Below are 14,243 nucleotides of genomic sequence, written 5' to 3'. Positions count from 1 at the left end.
CTAGGTCCTAGGGGATGGTAACCCTAGACGGGAAGTCTTGGCGGGTCGAGGACTTCAGGCAAAAGTCCTAGAGTCGAGAACTCTAGGTGGAAAGTCCTGGTGTCGTGAACAGGTGAAAGACTGGGCGGGTCGTGGAGCGGACGCCCAGTGATAACCATGATTTTGGCTATATTATATTGATTCATAATACATGTTTTTAATGATATTTTCATAGTTTAAAGTCATATTTACTCTACATTTCATAATTTCATTTTATCTTGGACCTAATTGCAAATTAGCCAATTATCATGGTATTTGATGCTAATCTTTGGTTATTATTTTGTAGGCATCAAAAGGGTCATGGACCCGATCAAATCAGACCGCATTTGGGCTTAAATCAAGGGCTTAATGAGGCGATTACACCTTGGAGCTATTTGGACCGTTCATCTACAATCAAGCAGATCTGAGCCATCCGTCAAGCATCTGGTCCATCCGACCTAATAAGGAGCAGATCCAGTCCATTGATGAAGATCCGGAAGTTTTGATTCAGATCCGAGATGATCCAACCGTTGATCGAGCCCAAATCAATCTGGACCGTCCGATTAGATGAGGAGAGGTTTAAAACATTTGAGAAGCTACAGTGCTTCCCGGAGCTCGGTTCGCGATTTTGCGCTACAGTGTCTTCTTCTCCGCGACCGCAGTTTCCCGTTCCTCAATTCCAGATCTGAGAGCGAGCTTCTTCATCGGCGGCGATTGCGAGCTGATGGCGTCCATCTTCCGAGATCAGTGAGTGCCAGAGGGAGGTTTCTCTGGTGCGATTTTGGATTTGTTCACTGCCGCGATTCTGAAAGAGGGAGGTTTCTCAATCAGCGATCTTCGCGTCCACCAGAGCTTCGAGGGAGGTTTCTTGGAGTTTCTGATCAACTTTCCGATCGTCATTCCATAGCAAGACTGGCTCGATCTGATCAATCGGATTGGCTTGCAAACCACAGATCCATCCTCTGTTCTTCGGCTGTTTGGGATTGCCAGATGATTGCGAGTTTGAGGGGAGGTTTCCAAAGACTGTGAGCAATCCGTGATAGCTGTAAGCTTGTGCATTGCTCGTTGGGTGTTGAGGGGAGGTTTCCGATTCACCTCTGTTTCACAGCAGATTGTGGAGGTTTAAGCTTGGATTCGGATGAGGAATGTTTAGGTTTTGTTTTTCTTTATCTTATCTTTGAATTGTGTTCAAACTTTGCTCAGATCTTCGGATCTGAAACCTTCATTTGCACTTTCAATTTCTATTTGAGAGTTTGTGTGTTTGATTTCAATTTCTTGCTTTTAAAACCCCAAATCTTAGATCTAATTCTGATTAGTTTAGTGATTCTGATACTAACAGGTTGTAGAGTTTTGTGATTTAGTTAGCAATTTAATCTTTGTGACTATGATCTTGTTTAGGTGTTGGATGCCTAATTTGATGATTAGATTGCTATTTCTATTCTATGTTATTGTGAATGAATTCTTGAAATGGCTGTTGAAGTGATTGACATTAAGGATTGTATGTAGTTTGGTCAATTAATGATTTTATGATTCTTGATTGATGAGAATGCCTAATAACTTTGTTAATGTGAGAAATCAATTTTGAATCAAATCTAGAGTTCACACACACATTTTGCTAGTAACCCTTGGAAAAAAAATACGACTTGGGACTCGTTGCTACAACGCTTGTATTAATTTTAATGAGTTTCAATTTTAATTAATTTGATGTGCCTTGTGACATGCAAAAAGGCAAATCGTGAACAGGTGAAAGACTGGGCGGGTCGTGGAGCGGACGCCCAGCGGAAAGTCCTGGAGCCTCAGGGGTTGAGCAAAAGTCCAGTTGGTCTGAAAGATCAACTGGCAACAGGTAAACTCTCCTGAGTGGAGTAGGTGAGGACGCGTTCCCCGGTAAGAGAACAGTAGCCGTCGGTTCGACCTAGGGTTTCCGGTCGGGAATCCGAAGTCAGAACCGGACAGTCCGATGACTGTCAAATACTTTGATTTTACATGTCTCTATTATCCTAACTTTGTTTTGCAGGGTATGTTGGACTAACATATTTTGCAGGAAGTGAACCTGGAGAAGCAATCTCGCTACAAGGCGTGAGGGCGCCCTCATAGAGCTCCTTGAGCGAGGGCGCCCTCATAGAGCTCCTTGAGCGAGGGCGCCCTCATAGAGCTCCTTGAGCGAGGGCGCCCTCATAGAGCTTAAGGGAGGGCGCCCTCATGGAGCTTGAGAGCACCCTCATGGAGGTTGAGGGTGCCCTCAAGCGGATAAGAGGCGACTTCTTCATATCTCATCCACGTTGCGAAATCAGCAGGGTTGAGGGTGCCCTCCAGGGTGTTGGAGGCGCCCTTAACAGGCTTTATAAAGTTGTCTCGAGCAAGAGCTGGACACAACGAATTCTAAGTGATCTTTCAGCTGCGCACTGCCAACGAGACGTTCCGACGAAGCCAGAACTTGACCTCGACAACCAGAAGCTCTGAGTTTGAGATTACATTATTGTCGGTATAATTTATTACTGCACTCATTGCACTTGTTTGTAATTTTCCGAAGCTATAGTGTTTGCCTATCAAAAGCACTCTTACGTACGAGCCTTGGAGTAGGAGTCGCCCCAGGCTCCGAACCAAGTAAAAAATCCTTGATGTCTTTTCTGTGTATTTGTGTTATTATTCCGGTGCGTTTACTCGTTAAGTTTTCCGAAACGAACGTGAAAGCCACGAGCGTTATTCCCCCTCCCCCCTAGCGCTTTCGATCCAACATCTACTCCATATTTATTTTATTTTCTACTCCATATTGACTTGAAATGTTTTTGGTGTACACATTGATATAGTTTTACTATATTTGCACATTGTGCTATTATTGTTATTTTGTTTTGGGATAATCATTTCTACCTATTAATGATAGTGTGAGGACATGCCTCCATGGCAGTCTAATAAGTGACAAAAGGCTGTGTCATTGGAATTGTGCAGTGAATAAAATGATGAAATAAATATAAAAAACTACAGATGATGGACTGTTATACTGGCCTTTTTTCAGTGAGCCAAAAAAGGAATTGCTTCTCTAATTGATACCATTAATATCATAAGCATAAGTTTGTTTTGTAAGTGAATGTGGTGAGTCAGGATATCATAGGATATCATACAGGAAAAGCATCAATAGAAGCCAAATCAGGCATACGCCTAGAATTTTACCCAGAAGCTAGCAAGACAAATGTGGAGTTAAAAACATGATGGAATAATGAGAAAAAAATCTAGAAACATGTCCTCGGAGAAATGGAAAAGGAAATAATGTGAATGGATAATTATATTAGTATCAAGAAATCTTGCTCATTTGATCTTTGAAGTCTGAATATTTACCGGTTGAAAGGAACTGGTTTGGCAGCTTAAGCAGTTTTGCTAGCCAATCAAGAATAATAATTTCAAGTTCTGTGGCAGCAGGAGAAGTGACCCAGCTGAAACCCACAATATTGAATCCAGCACTAAGCATTTCTCCCAAGAATCCAGCTGTGCTGCTGTTGGATGGATAGTATGCAAAATATTGAGGACTTTGCCAATGGGTTATGCCAGGTACAATCTTTTGTTGGATATCTGCATATGCAATCGTGATATTTTCCATTTTACAATTGTAAAGACTTTGTTGTATTGAGAAAGATTAAACAAAAATATCAGAAACGATAAATGAAGTTAAGAAACTGAGATGTTGTGAGAAATACTTGCATCGAATCATGTGTTAATAGATTTTAGTTGAGAATAAAACTTTACCATCAAAAACATCTTGCAAGCTTTCAGAATGATCGGGTGCAGAATCAGGTAGAAGTTCTCTAAGATACCCAGGCTGCACAGATTTGAATATCACCAATACATCAAATGATAGTCTATCACAATAAGTTGAAAAAAGAATATATCTTGTTAGTATAAAGTTCAACCTATTATGTACTTAGACGATCAATAAATGCTCCAGTTAGACGATGTGAAACTATGATAAATATGCATATCAAACGAGGAAGAGGAAGACCAAAAAAGACTTGGTTAGTAACAATAAAATAAGATAAAATTTATTTAAATATAGATGATGATATAATAGGAGATAGAGCTCAATGACGTAAAAGGATTCATACAGCCGACCTCACCTAGTGGGAAAAGGCTTGGTTGCTGTAATATAAAGTTCAACCTATTAGCATGAAAGTTCAAAATATTCACCCAATGAAGGAATAGTTAGACCTTGTAGATCGTTTTCTCACCCATTTCATCCCTCAAAAGACTGAAAATGCAAATGAAGAGTTATCCAAATTTCGACAAATTACTACGGTAACAAAGTACCATAGCCATTCCTATAACCCTTTAACTAAATTCATGGCTGATCAGAATGAGAATTGTTGAATAGTTTTATTTAAGGACTTTATCCTGACATCCAAAAATAAGTTAAGATGCTTAATCATTGCACCGTAAAAGTTGTAATGTCTTTTGCACGAGAAGATCTTTAAAAAACAAAAGAGAAATAACAAAGTTGAGTAGTCATTGACTGAGATGATTTCTAATAATACAAATTTGAAGTACAAATGAAAAAAAATACTTGTAGAAAAGAAAAGATAGAACAAGAACGAACAACAAAATAACTATAAAGGTAATTCATATGAAAATCTAAACCTTGATAAAAAAAAATTAGAACAATTCATCTATCTTAATCATTGCAACGCCTAAATTTAAAGTAGCTCTTCTTCATCTACAACAATCTCTACTTCCAACGTTCAAGAGAGGAGGAACCCTAATTGGTGATAGTGCTGTAAAAAGGATCGAATCATGCAGATAGATAATCAAGAAATTCAACAAACTTCATATATTCAATTTTTTCCTACAAAAAGTGTAAAACATCATATGAAAAGAACAAAAACACAGCAAAATGAAACTAAATCAGGGATCAACAAATCAAAATCTCTTAATAACTCCATGTACTAACTAAAGACAACTACAATTTCAAGAAAGTCATAATTATATATTACAACTTTAAATTCTCATTCAAGTTGTTTAACAAATATATTTATATATATCTAGCCAACTATTATTTTCTTCATTTCAATTATTTAACAACATTTAGAGTCACTATTATTTCTCTAAATTATCATCATTTTTTATCTAAATTTATAATTTTTTTTTAAATTATCATTATTCAATCATCATTTATAAATCTGGAAACAGCCTCTTGCAAAAAGCAGGGTAAGGCTGCATACAATGAATCCTTTCCCGGGACCCCGCATAGCGGGAGCTTCGTACACCGGGCTGCCTTGCCCAATCATCATTTATAAATCCATCACCAATATTATATCTGTAAATCCATCACTAATAAATCCACTAAAAAGTAAATCACCGAATCCAATGTTCTCAAAGAGTAATAATATCATCTCACATATGGGCTAATGCGCTCATGAGTGACATATAACAATATACTCCCTCATGCAAATAGATAGTAATAAAGGGCGATAACTCGCTACCATAACCTGATATAGACGATTAGATAATCTAGTATAAGGTTAGGTAAGAATTTTTTCTATTTAAATTCACTATATATTAGCATGAGATGTTAATTTCATTATTTTAATCCCCTTTTTCAAAAAGAGTAATAGAAGTGTAAATATATAATCATTTTGTATTTATATTAATGCATAAGGGAATGTAAAAAAAAATAGATTTACCTTTATATACAATAAAAGTTCAAAGTATCTATAAATCAACATGTTCTACTTGAATGTGTATCTCCAAATATAATATGAAAATAAATCTCTAATAATAATAACATACAACAATAACAACACTAAGAGGGGAATAATAATAATGACATAAAATATAAAAAGTAACTAAAATCGGATGCCCGTAGATCAAGTCTTGATCTCGCTACCTCAATATAATCCCAATTTTAAACAAGACACATAGCAATAATCTATTTTCCTCATCTTAAATTAGATATGTCAACCTAAATTAAATATAATAAAATAAAATATTTACCTCGACTTAAATTAGATATGTCTAATTTGAGCCAATCGAACCTAATTAATACATCTAGTTAGTTCGAACTAACCAATCATTTACGAATATCAACCATATAATTATTCAACAATTCCAACCTTTATTGGTCGGTGGACAAACAACAACCTTATTCAAGGATACTAGGAATCTCAGAAAATGAGGAATGACAAGACCAACTTAAAAATAGTCGGCTAGTGGTTGCAATGTCGAGGCAGCAACATGAGAGAAAGAGAGAAGGAAAGGGAAGTAGGCCAACAGTGGCCCTCTTTAGGATTTGGTTTCCCTCTTATCTTCAAATGATAGGGCACTACAAAGGAGAGAAAGTGAGGGAGAAAGCAATGATTGTTGGTGGCTAACGCAGTGCGTATGCGTGGTTGAGGCACGACAACGAGGCATCACTCGTATGATGGCACAAGAAGGAGCAATAAGAGAGGAAGGTCGTCGGTTGGGGAAAAAAGTGGCATTGACTGCTAGAAGAGAGTGATGCTCAGTGAAGTAGGAGCTAGTGCTAAAATAGAGGAAGAAGAAAAAGGAGAATATAGTGTTAGGTGGGGAAACTGGCTCATGGAAGAGGGGTAGGACGCATGGGAAAACATCGCACATGAGAGAAGAGAAAGAAAAATTAATCCCTAACTTCTCAGACAAAAAATCCCTAATTCGTTCTAGCCTAAATAAACTAGTTTATCGCTACTAAAAGTTTGATTCGGCTATAAATTGCTCAAAACAAATCCAAATTGACCCTAGCTAGAACCCACATAACCCTAATCCCCACGTCTACTGAATGATGGGTTCAATTCAAACCCAATTTGAATTTCCTCAATGCCCAACTTTTATTTAACGATTTAGTTTGGCTTATTTTATCATTTACAAATTTTAGAAAAAAAGTAAATTTTAAGAAACGAAAAATTATAGATAAAATTAGGTATTCAACAAGATGTCACAAGAACTCTTAGTGCTCATGGTGCAAAATATTCTTTTGTTGTAACTCGATGAGGACTCGACGCAAGTAAGCGAAGGAAGACTCAATGCAAAAATTGCTCTTGCAAAAAAAAAATAATGTATTAGTATGCTCATAAACTCTCAATGAAGACCAAACACAATACACTTCTTTATTAAAGGAATTTTCAGACTTAAAGAATAAACATTGGAGGTCACGTGTCTAACATAATTTTCAAAAGGAGGTCTCAATTAGTTAGCAACAAGAAGAGATTTTATGCAATGCAAGTTAGTGAAAGAAAAAACAAAGATCAAGGAAATTTCCAAGTAGTTTTAAAATACTTTTTCAAACAATATTTTCAAGAAAATATTTTTCAAATTATTTGAAAGATATTTTTCAATAAATTTTCAAATTGAATTTAAAATCTCCCCCTTAAACAATACTATGATACCACTTGTTAGGATTGGGCGCACTAGAAAAGGGTGAATAGCGCTCGTTCGTTTTTTTTATTCGTTCTTATTTATCGACAGAGTTAGTTTACATTGGAATATAAAAGGAATAAATAAGGACACGAGAACATACTCAGATTTACGTGGTTCAACAACCCTAAGGTTTATATTCCACGGCTATAACTCGAACACGAACCCCAAGTCTTTCTCCTTTCTAAACACCTTCCGGCGATGGAGAAACCTCTTACAAATTATCAATCACACAAGCAAACAAATATAACAAAATAACGAAAATATAAAATTAACACAATCAAATGTCACTCAAATCTTGATCGCTTCTAGAAGTCTTGAGTGCAATTGCACTCACCTTGGCACTTCCTAGATCACCTGAGCATAATAAACTTCAAGAGCACAGAATGTAGAATGTGAATATTGTTATATTGATGATGATAATCTAAACCTCAAGCTTCTGCCCTTCTTTTACATTCTGTCGACATGGCACAAATCTAATCGCTCTGAATCCTTCCGGCTGCTTGGATCCTCATTAACTCAACTGTCAATCTAATCCTTGTGAACCTCGGATCTCGCTGATTTGGCATCTTTCGATCACCTAGACTATCTCTGGTTGCCTAGAGCTTGGTCAACTCTGATTCATTGACCACCTCGCCCTAGATCTAGACTTCGAGTCTCTTGGACCACTTTCAGTCGACCAATCCTTTAGGTCAACCGGACTTACAGACGATCGGACCACTTACAGTCAATCAGACCCTTCATGTCGCTCAGATCCTCTAAGTCCGTGTCATCAATCCCAGCTTCCTACAGCACAAGATTAGTCCACAAAAAACATATAATATATGTTATATCTAGTATCTGGTCTTCCTAACCTATTGGATGGTACTTAGTGTTAGACAATCTATTGCTGGAAAAAAATTTTTTTGAGAAAAATATTGAATTTACAAACCAAATTCAGATTTAACTGTTGAGATGACCTGGGCAAATAATCTCAAACTGTTAGCCTTGAAAGTCAGGCTGAGCTACTAGGTTGTCACGAAAATTGTTGCTTCGTATTGCCGATTCTAAAAGCAGAGTCGCCAAGTCTGGAGTCGAAAGTTGAGTTGGGAGTCGAAGTCGGGAAAGAAATTTACCGAGGGAGATGCCGAGGCCTGCGCTCAACGTAGTTTCTTTGAAACAAATTTGCCCCACCTCCGGCCGTGCTTTGAGGTTCTCTTGGGTCGTCTGTTTCCAAGATACAACAGCAAAACCACGCACATAATCAAACACTGGTTGCTTGTGGCAAACTGAGAATGCACTCAAGTGCTATCACGAGTAGTGCAGCCGAACAAATGCGCGACTGAGAGAAAAGAATCACGGAACCAAGGTAGAGGAATTCTTTTACATTCGCTTTCACTTCCCTCCGTCTGCTCTTGTTCACTGCCTCAATGTTGGGTTTAATATCATTTATTATTGCCGAGACGTCACGTAATCACCATTAATGGGTTTAATGTCGAACATTATTACCGAGATGTTACAGAATCATTATTAATGGATTTAATGTCGGTCATTAATTTCATATTAATACTTCTGTTACACTCTTGAGCAGGTAGCAAAGAGAGATTCAGATGGTAAAACATTGGTTCATTCACTAGGACAAATTTTGCCTCGACTAGTCCGACATTCGATGCGCGCATGTTGTGCTCTCACACAAGTGAACTTGGTTCAGTGCAAATCCGGATCCTGGATTTGCACCCTTGTACACCCACGCATGAGAGAGAGCCTCTCCATGCATTTGTTCACATCATCAATGCATATGCAACAATATAAACCAACTATAGTGCCTTGAAACTTCTAATGTAGGACTAAATTCATACACAAAAGAGTCTCCTTCCTTTCCACCTCCTCCATTTATATTTATAACAATACCCCACATGAATAGAAACAGAGTATGTGATAGCATTCAACAGTTGAGTTAGGTAGATCTTACCCTTTAAATCTTGCCTTGTAAAGATCTATTTACTTATTGGCTAACAGTAGACACAATGTCCTTAAACCGTGCTATCATCTGTATAAGTATTGACATATCTCACCCAATCAAAATAATCAAGGTCTTCTCGTTGTCGGTATCCTTTGATTACCAATCATGTCATCTGATTTCATTGTCTTCTTGAAGATCCACTTGAAACCTAGTGGTTTGCTAAGGAACATCCACAAGTTCCTAAGTAAGATTTTACAATATAGAGTCTATCTCAGATGCAATTGTCTCTTTCTATTGAGGTCCATCAGAAGAGTTTACTGCTTTTAAGTAACTATAGAGCTCACTTTCCAACATGAAAGTGATAAAATCCATTCCATAGGATTTTTCCACCCGAGCTCTTTTACTTCGTTTGAGCTCAACCTCAATTGGTTCATCATCATCTTCTTCTTCTTGTGTTTCATATACCTGTTTTGAGGAACACTCGGGTCTTATATGGAAACAAATGCTCGAAGAACGAGGCATTTCTCGATTCTATTATCTAGTTTTTGTGTATATCCAATATTTGTGGCTCATACAAATAAAACTGATACGCACTACTGTTATGTGCATATCCAATAAATATATAATCAATAATTTTTGGTCCTATCTTAATCCTTTTCGGATTAGGCACCAAAACTCTAGCAAGACACCCCCACATTCGTAAATATTTATAGAACGGTTATCTTCCATTCCATAACTCATAAGGGATTTTATCTATTTTCTTTCGAGATACCTTATTTAAAAAGTAATTAGATGTTAACACAACTTCCCCCACATAAACTCTGGCAGTCCAGAGCTCAGTAAAAGAGCATTCATCATTTCTTTTATAGTGCAATTCTTTCGCTCAACAACTCTATTTTGCTAAGGAGTATAAGAAATTGTTGTTTCGTGTCTGATCCCATGTTCAGCACGCAATTCATGAAACGGTGAACATATTCATAGCCTCGGTTACTTCAAAGCACCTTAACCCTTTTATTAAGTTGGTTTTCAACCTTATTCTTATAGAGAATAAATTTCTGTATAGCTTCATCCTTACTTTTGAGAAGATACACATAATAGTATTTTGTGTTATCTTCTACAAAAGTGATGAAATATTTATTCCCACCACGTGTCGGTGTACCTTTGAGGCCGCACACATTAGTATGAATTAAGCCTAGTGGTTCGTTGCTTCTTTCAACATGCTAAAAGGATGACCTTGTCATTTCGCTTCAATATAAATTTCACACTTGTGTTTCGGGTCAAGGTGGAATGTTGGTATGCTTTGCATATTAATTAATCTCATAATTAACATGTCATAATCTACCATACCACAAACATGAAGACTCAAGTATATAAACGGAAGGGTTTGCAATTTTATTAACCTTAAGCATAATCACCATTACACTAAGTTTAAACGGTTCATCAGTTACATAACTCTTTCCTAAAAATATTCCATTTTTGACAGAACAACTCTGTCCAACTCAAAAATAATGCGGAAGTCATACCTGCTTAACAGTAATCCGGACACTAGATTCTTCCAAATATCTGGAACATACAACACATTGTTGAGAGTTAACTCCTGGCCCAAGGTCAACTTCAGCACCACTTTTACTTAACCTATGTCCGAGGTTGCTGAGTTCCCCATGAATAGTTTCTCTCCATCTTTGATTTCTTCAAAGTTGTGGAGCAACTCCTTATTATCGCAGATATGTCTGGTGGTCGATCCACCATTCCACGGGTTTGAACCCACTAGGTTCAGTTCGGACCACGACGCAGAGATCGTCCATTTTTTGTCCCTCATTCAGGTTGGCCTCTTGCTACTTCTTTAGCTTTTTGTGCTCCGAAAATTTGTAACCGACTCGGCCACAGTTGAAGCATTTCCCATAGAATTTCTTGCTTATGCCTCGTCTGGGTCCCATTTTGGAAGTTTTGGATTCTTCTGTTTCGAGTTTTAACCGTGCTCGACCACGTTGGCTTTAATAGTAGCCTAAGAGAACAATTTCTCTATGAACTCTTATTGTCTTCTTCAATTCGAACTCTAACGATAAATTCTTCCACGTTCATCTCCTTTCACTTATGCTTCAGGTAGTTCTTGAAGTCTTTCCAACCAGGAGGCAGTTTCTCAATGATTGCAACCACCTAAAAGGTTTCACTTAGAACTATACCTTCCGAGTGAATCTCGTGCAGGACCACCTAAAGCTCTTGGACTTGGTATATCACCGTCTAGAAGTCAACCATCTTCTAGTCCAAGAATCGGCCCACAATGAATTTCTTAGCCCCTGCATCCTCCACCTTGTACTTCTTGTCCAAGGCTCCCACAACTGCTTAGCTGTTCTCATCATTCTATACACCGCGTACAGCGAGTCGGTAAGGCTATTAAGGATGTAGTTTCGGCATAGGTACTCGTTATAAGTCTAGGCCTCTACTACACTGATGGTCTGACCATCAGCATCCTCAACCGACTTGGAAGGGTCCTCGGTCAAGAACCGAGTCAGATTGAGCATGGTCAAGTAGAAGAGCATCTTCTGCTACCACATCTTGAAGTTCATTCTAGTGAACTTCTCTGATCTTTCCCCATGATTGATTAGAACATTTCCAATCGAGGCGGCAGGGCCTTCATGTGATGAGTTTGTTGCACCTAAAGACTTTCTATGGTCATCTCAACAGTAACGAATCTGTTTCAAGATTTGTTAGACAATTTGTTATCGGAGATTTGGTTGAGGCCTGCACTGAATGTAATTTCCTTGAAATAGATTCGCCCCACTTCCGTTGTGCTTCGAGGTTCTCTCAGGTTGTCTGTTTCCGGGATATAATGGTAGAACCACACACACAACCAAGTACTAATTATTCGTGACAAACTGAGAATGCATCTGAGTGTTATCACGAGTAGTTCAACTAAGCGGATGCACAGCTGAGAGGAAAGAATCGGGAAATGAAGGTGGAGGAATTCTTTTGCTTTCGCTTCTCTCCCTCTGCTCTTGCTCACTGCCTCCTTTTATAGGAGGGCTCACCCATGGCTGCAATGAATAGGTGAGTTATAGTCATTCAATGTCGGTTGTGTCGGCCATTTTTGCCGAGATGTTACGAAATCACCATTAATGGGTATAATGTCGGGCATTATTACCGAGACGTTACAAAATCGTCATTAATGGATTTAATATCAACCATTGAAATTAATGTTTCAGTTACACTCTTGAGTGGGTAGCAAAAAGAGATTTAGATAACAAAATGTTAGTTCATTCGCTTAGATAAATTTTGCCTCGACCAGTCTGACATTCGACATGCACAGATTATGCTCACACACGAGTCAACTTGGTTCAGTGCAAATCTAGGCCCTAGATTTGCAACCCTACGCATCCAGGTGTGAGAGAGAACATCTCCCCAAATATATAAACTAACCATAGTGTCTTGAAACTTCAAATGCAGTACTAAACTCATACACAAAGGGGTCTCCTTCCTTTCCACCTCCTTTTCCATTCACATTTCTAACACTTAGTCTACTGATCAAAACTTTTCACTTGTTTGGCGTTCACTCCTCTAAGACTTCCCTTTTACTTGGAATTCACTCCTCCAAAACTTTCCTTTTTCCTTTCGTAAGTCACTCTTGTCCTATCGAGACTTCTCACTCTACCTAGGCAACCTTGACTTATCAGGACTTTCCACTCTGCCTAGGTATACCTTGATCTATAATGACTTCTACCCAACTGTCAAGTATCGAGTCACACTTGACGTGCTTGAACTTTTACTAACTTACTTCCAAGCAATTGATCAACCTTAACCTACTTGGGCAAACCCTTAGTCAACTTTGACTAGACTTAGATATATTATCAAATATCAAAACTGTTGATTGCACCAATAAGGAGCATAAAAGATTAAACACAGGTCTCTTAAGCTCCCACCCTAGACTCGAGGGACAATGAGTGACCCAATTTTCCTTACCAATGTACAATGCTCTCTCCTTGAACACTTTAAGGGCGGTCAAATGGGAGAAGGCCCTTGGACGTTCAAACCGCGAGGACTCATTCCACAAGGTTGGGAGCCTTCCCTCATCTCTCTCTCTCCATTGGTCGGCTACCTTCTACTTCTGCCTTAGCCGTTGAACCTCCTCCACATTAATATATTTCTTTGTGCGCCAGAGGAGTTTGTCATAGTTCGTAGGAGGTCTTTTCACCAAAGACCAAAGAAATCCCCTTCTTCATTTCTTGGGAAAAGATGTTGGTCAATACTTCAGTATAGCAAAGGGGACTTCCAGTGCCACTTTAGTGAAATGTTAGATGTATTCCCGTAATGTCTCAAACACCATTGCTTCAAGCTAAATAGACTGAGTTTATTGGTACTTCTTGTAGCTAGTGAAGTGATGTAAGAAGGTGGAGCAAAAGTCGTTGAAAGAGTAAATGGTGTCAGGCTTCAAGGTGTTAAACCACTACTGTGTAGGCCTCACTATGGTCATTTAGAAGACCCGATACTTTACCCTTTCGGTATACTGATGAGAAGGGTGGCATTTTTGAACTAACACAAGTTATCCTCTGAATTAGAGGAGTCATTGTACTCCCTGACCTATGGGGGCGGAAGTGGGCTAGAAGCTCTTTTACTAAATGGGGTAACCCCCATTGAGACCCCCTTTGTCACCCTCTTCCGCTCTAGAGGATCTTCCTTGCCTCTTCGGGACCACGCTACACTAGGAACTCTGTGTCGTGGCTTCCTAAAGTAGCTTTATTCAAGGAACCTAATCTCTAATGCTAGGGGAAGGTTTTAATAGCGAACGACCTCCTCCACCATGGTCATATTGAGCTATGTGAGTTGGTCGCAGATAAGGGACCCCACAATGTCCTCCCCTATGTCGGTCAGG

At 38.6% G+C, this 14,243-nt stretch overlaps 1 protein-coding gene across 1 annotated transcript in view; it reads right to left on the bottom strand.

Annotated features, from left to right (window-relative positions):
• Nucleotides 1–14,243, bottom strand: part of LOC122013665 (tyrosine decarboxylase 2) — a 62,415-nt gene that overhangs the window by 25,004 nt on the left and 23,168 nt on the right. Inside the window, exons 5-8 of the mRNA XM_042569905.1 lie at nt 8,160–8,220; nt 7,772–7,791; nt 3,760–3,832; nt 3,355–3,585 (exon numbers count right to left, since the gene is read on the bottom strand). Coding sequence (XP_042425839.1) covers nt 3,355–3,585; nt 3,760–3,832; nt 7,772–7,791; nt 8,160–8,220 — 385 coding nt within the window. The remainder of the gene's footprint in view (nt 1–3,354; nt 3,586–3,759; nt 3,833–7,771; nt 7,792–8,159; nt 8,221–14,243) is intronic.

This window comes from Zingiber officinale, chromosome 8B (genome assembly GCF_018446385.1).
Source record: "Zingiber officinale cultivar Zhangliang chromosome 8B, Zo_v1.1, whole genome shotgun sequence".
Lineage (NCBI taxonomy): Eukaryota > Viridiplantae > Streptophyta > Magnoliopsida > Zingiberales > Zingiberaceae > Zingiber > Zingiber officinale.
This window is presented reverse-complemented; position numbering and strand designations above follow the sequence as displayed.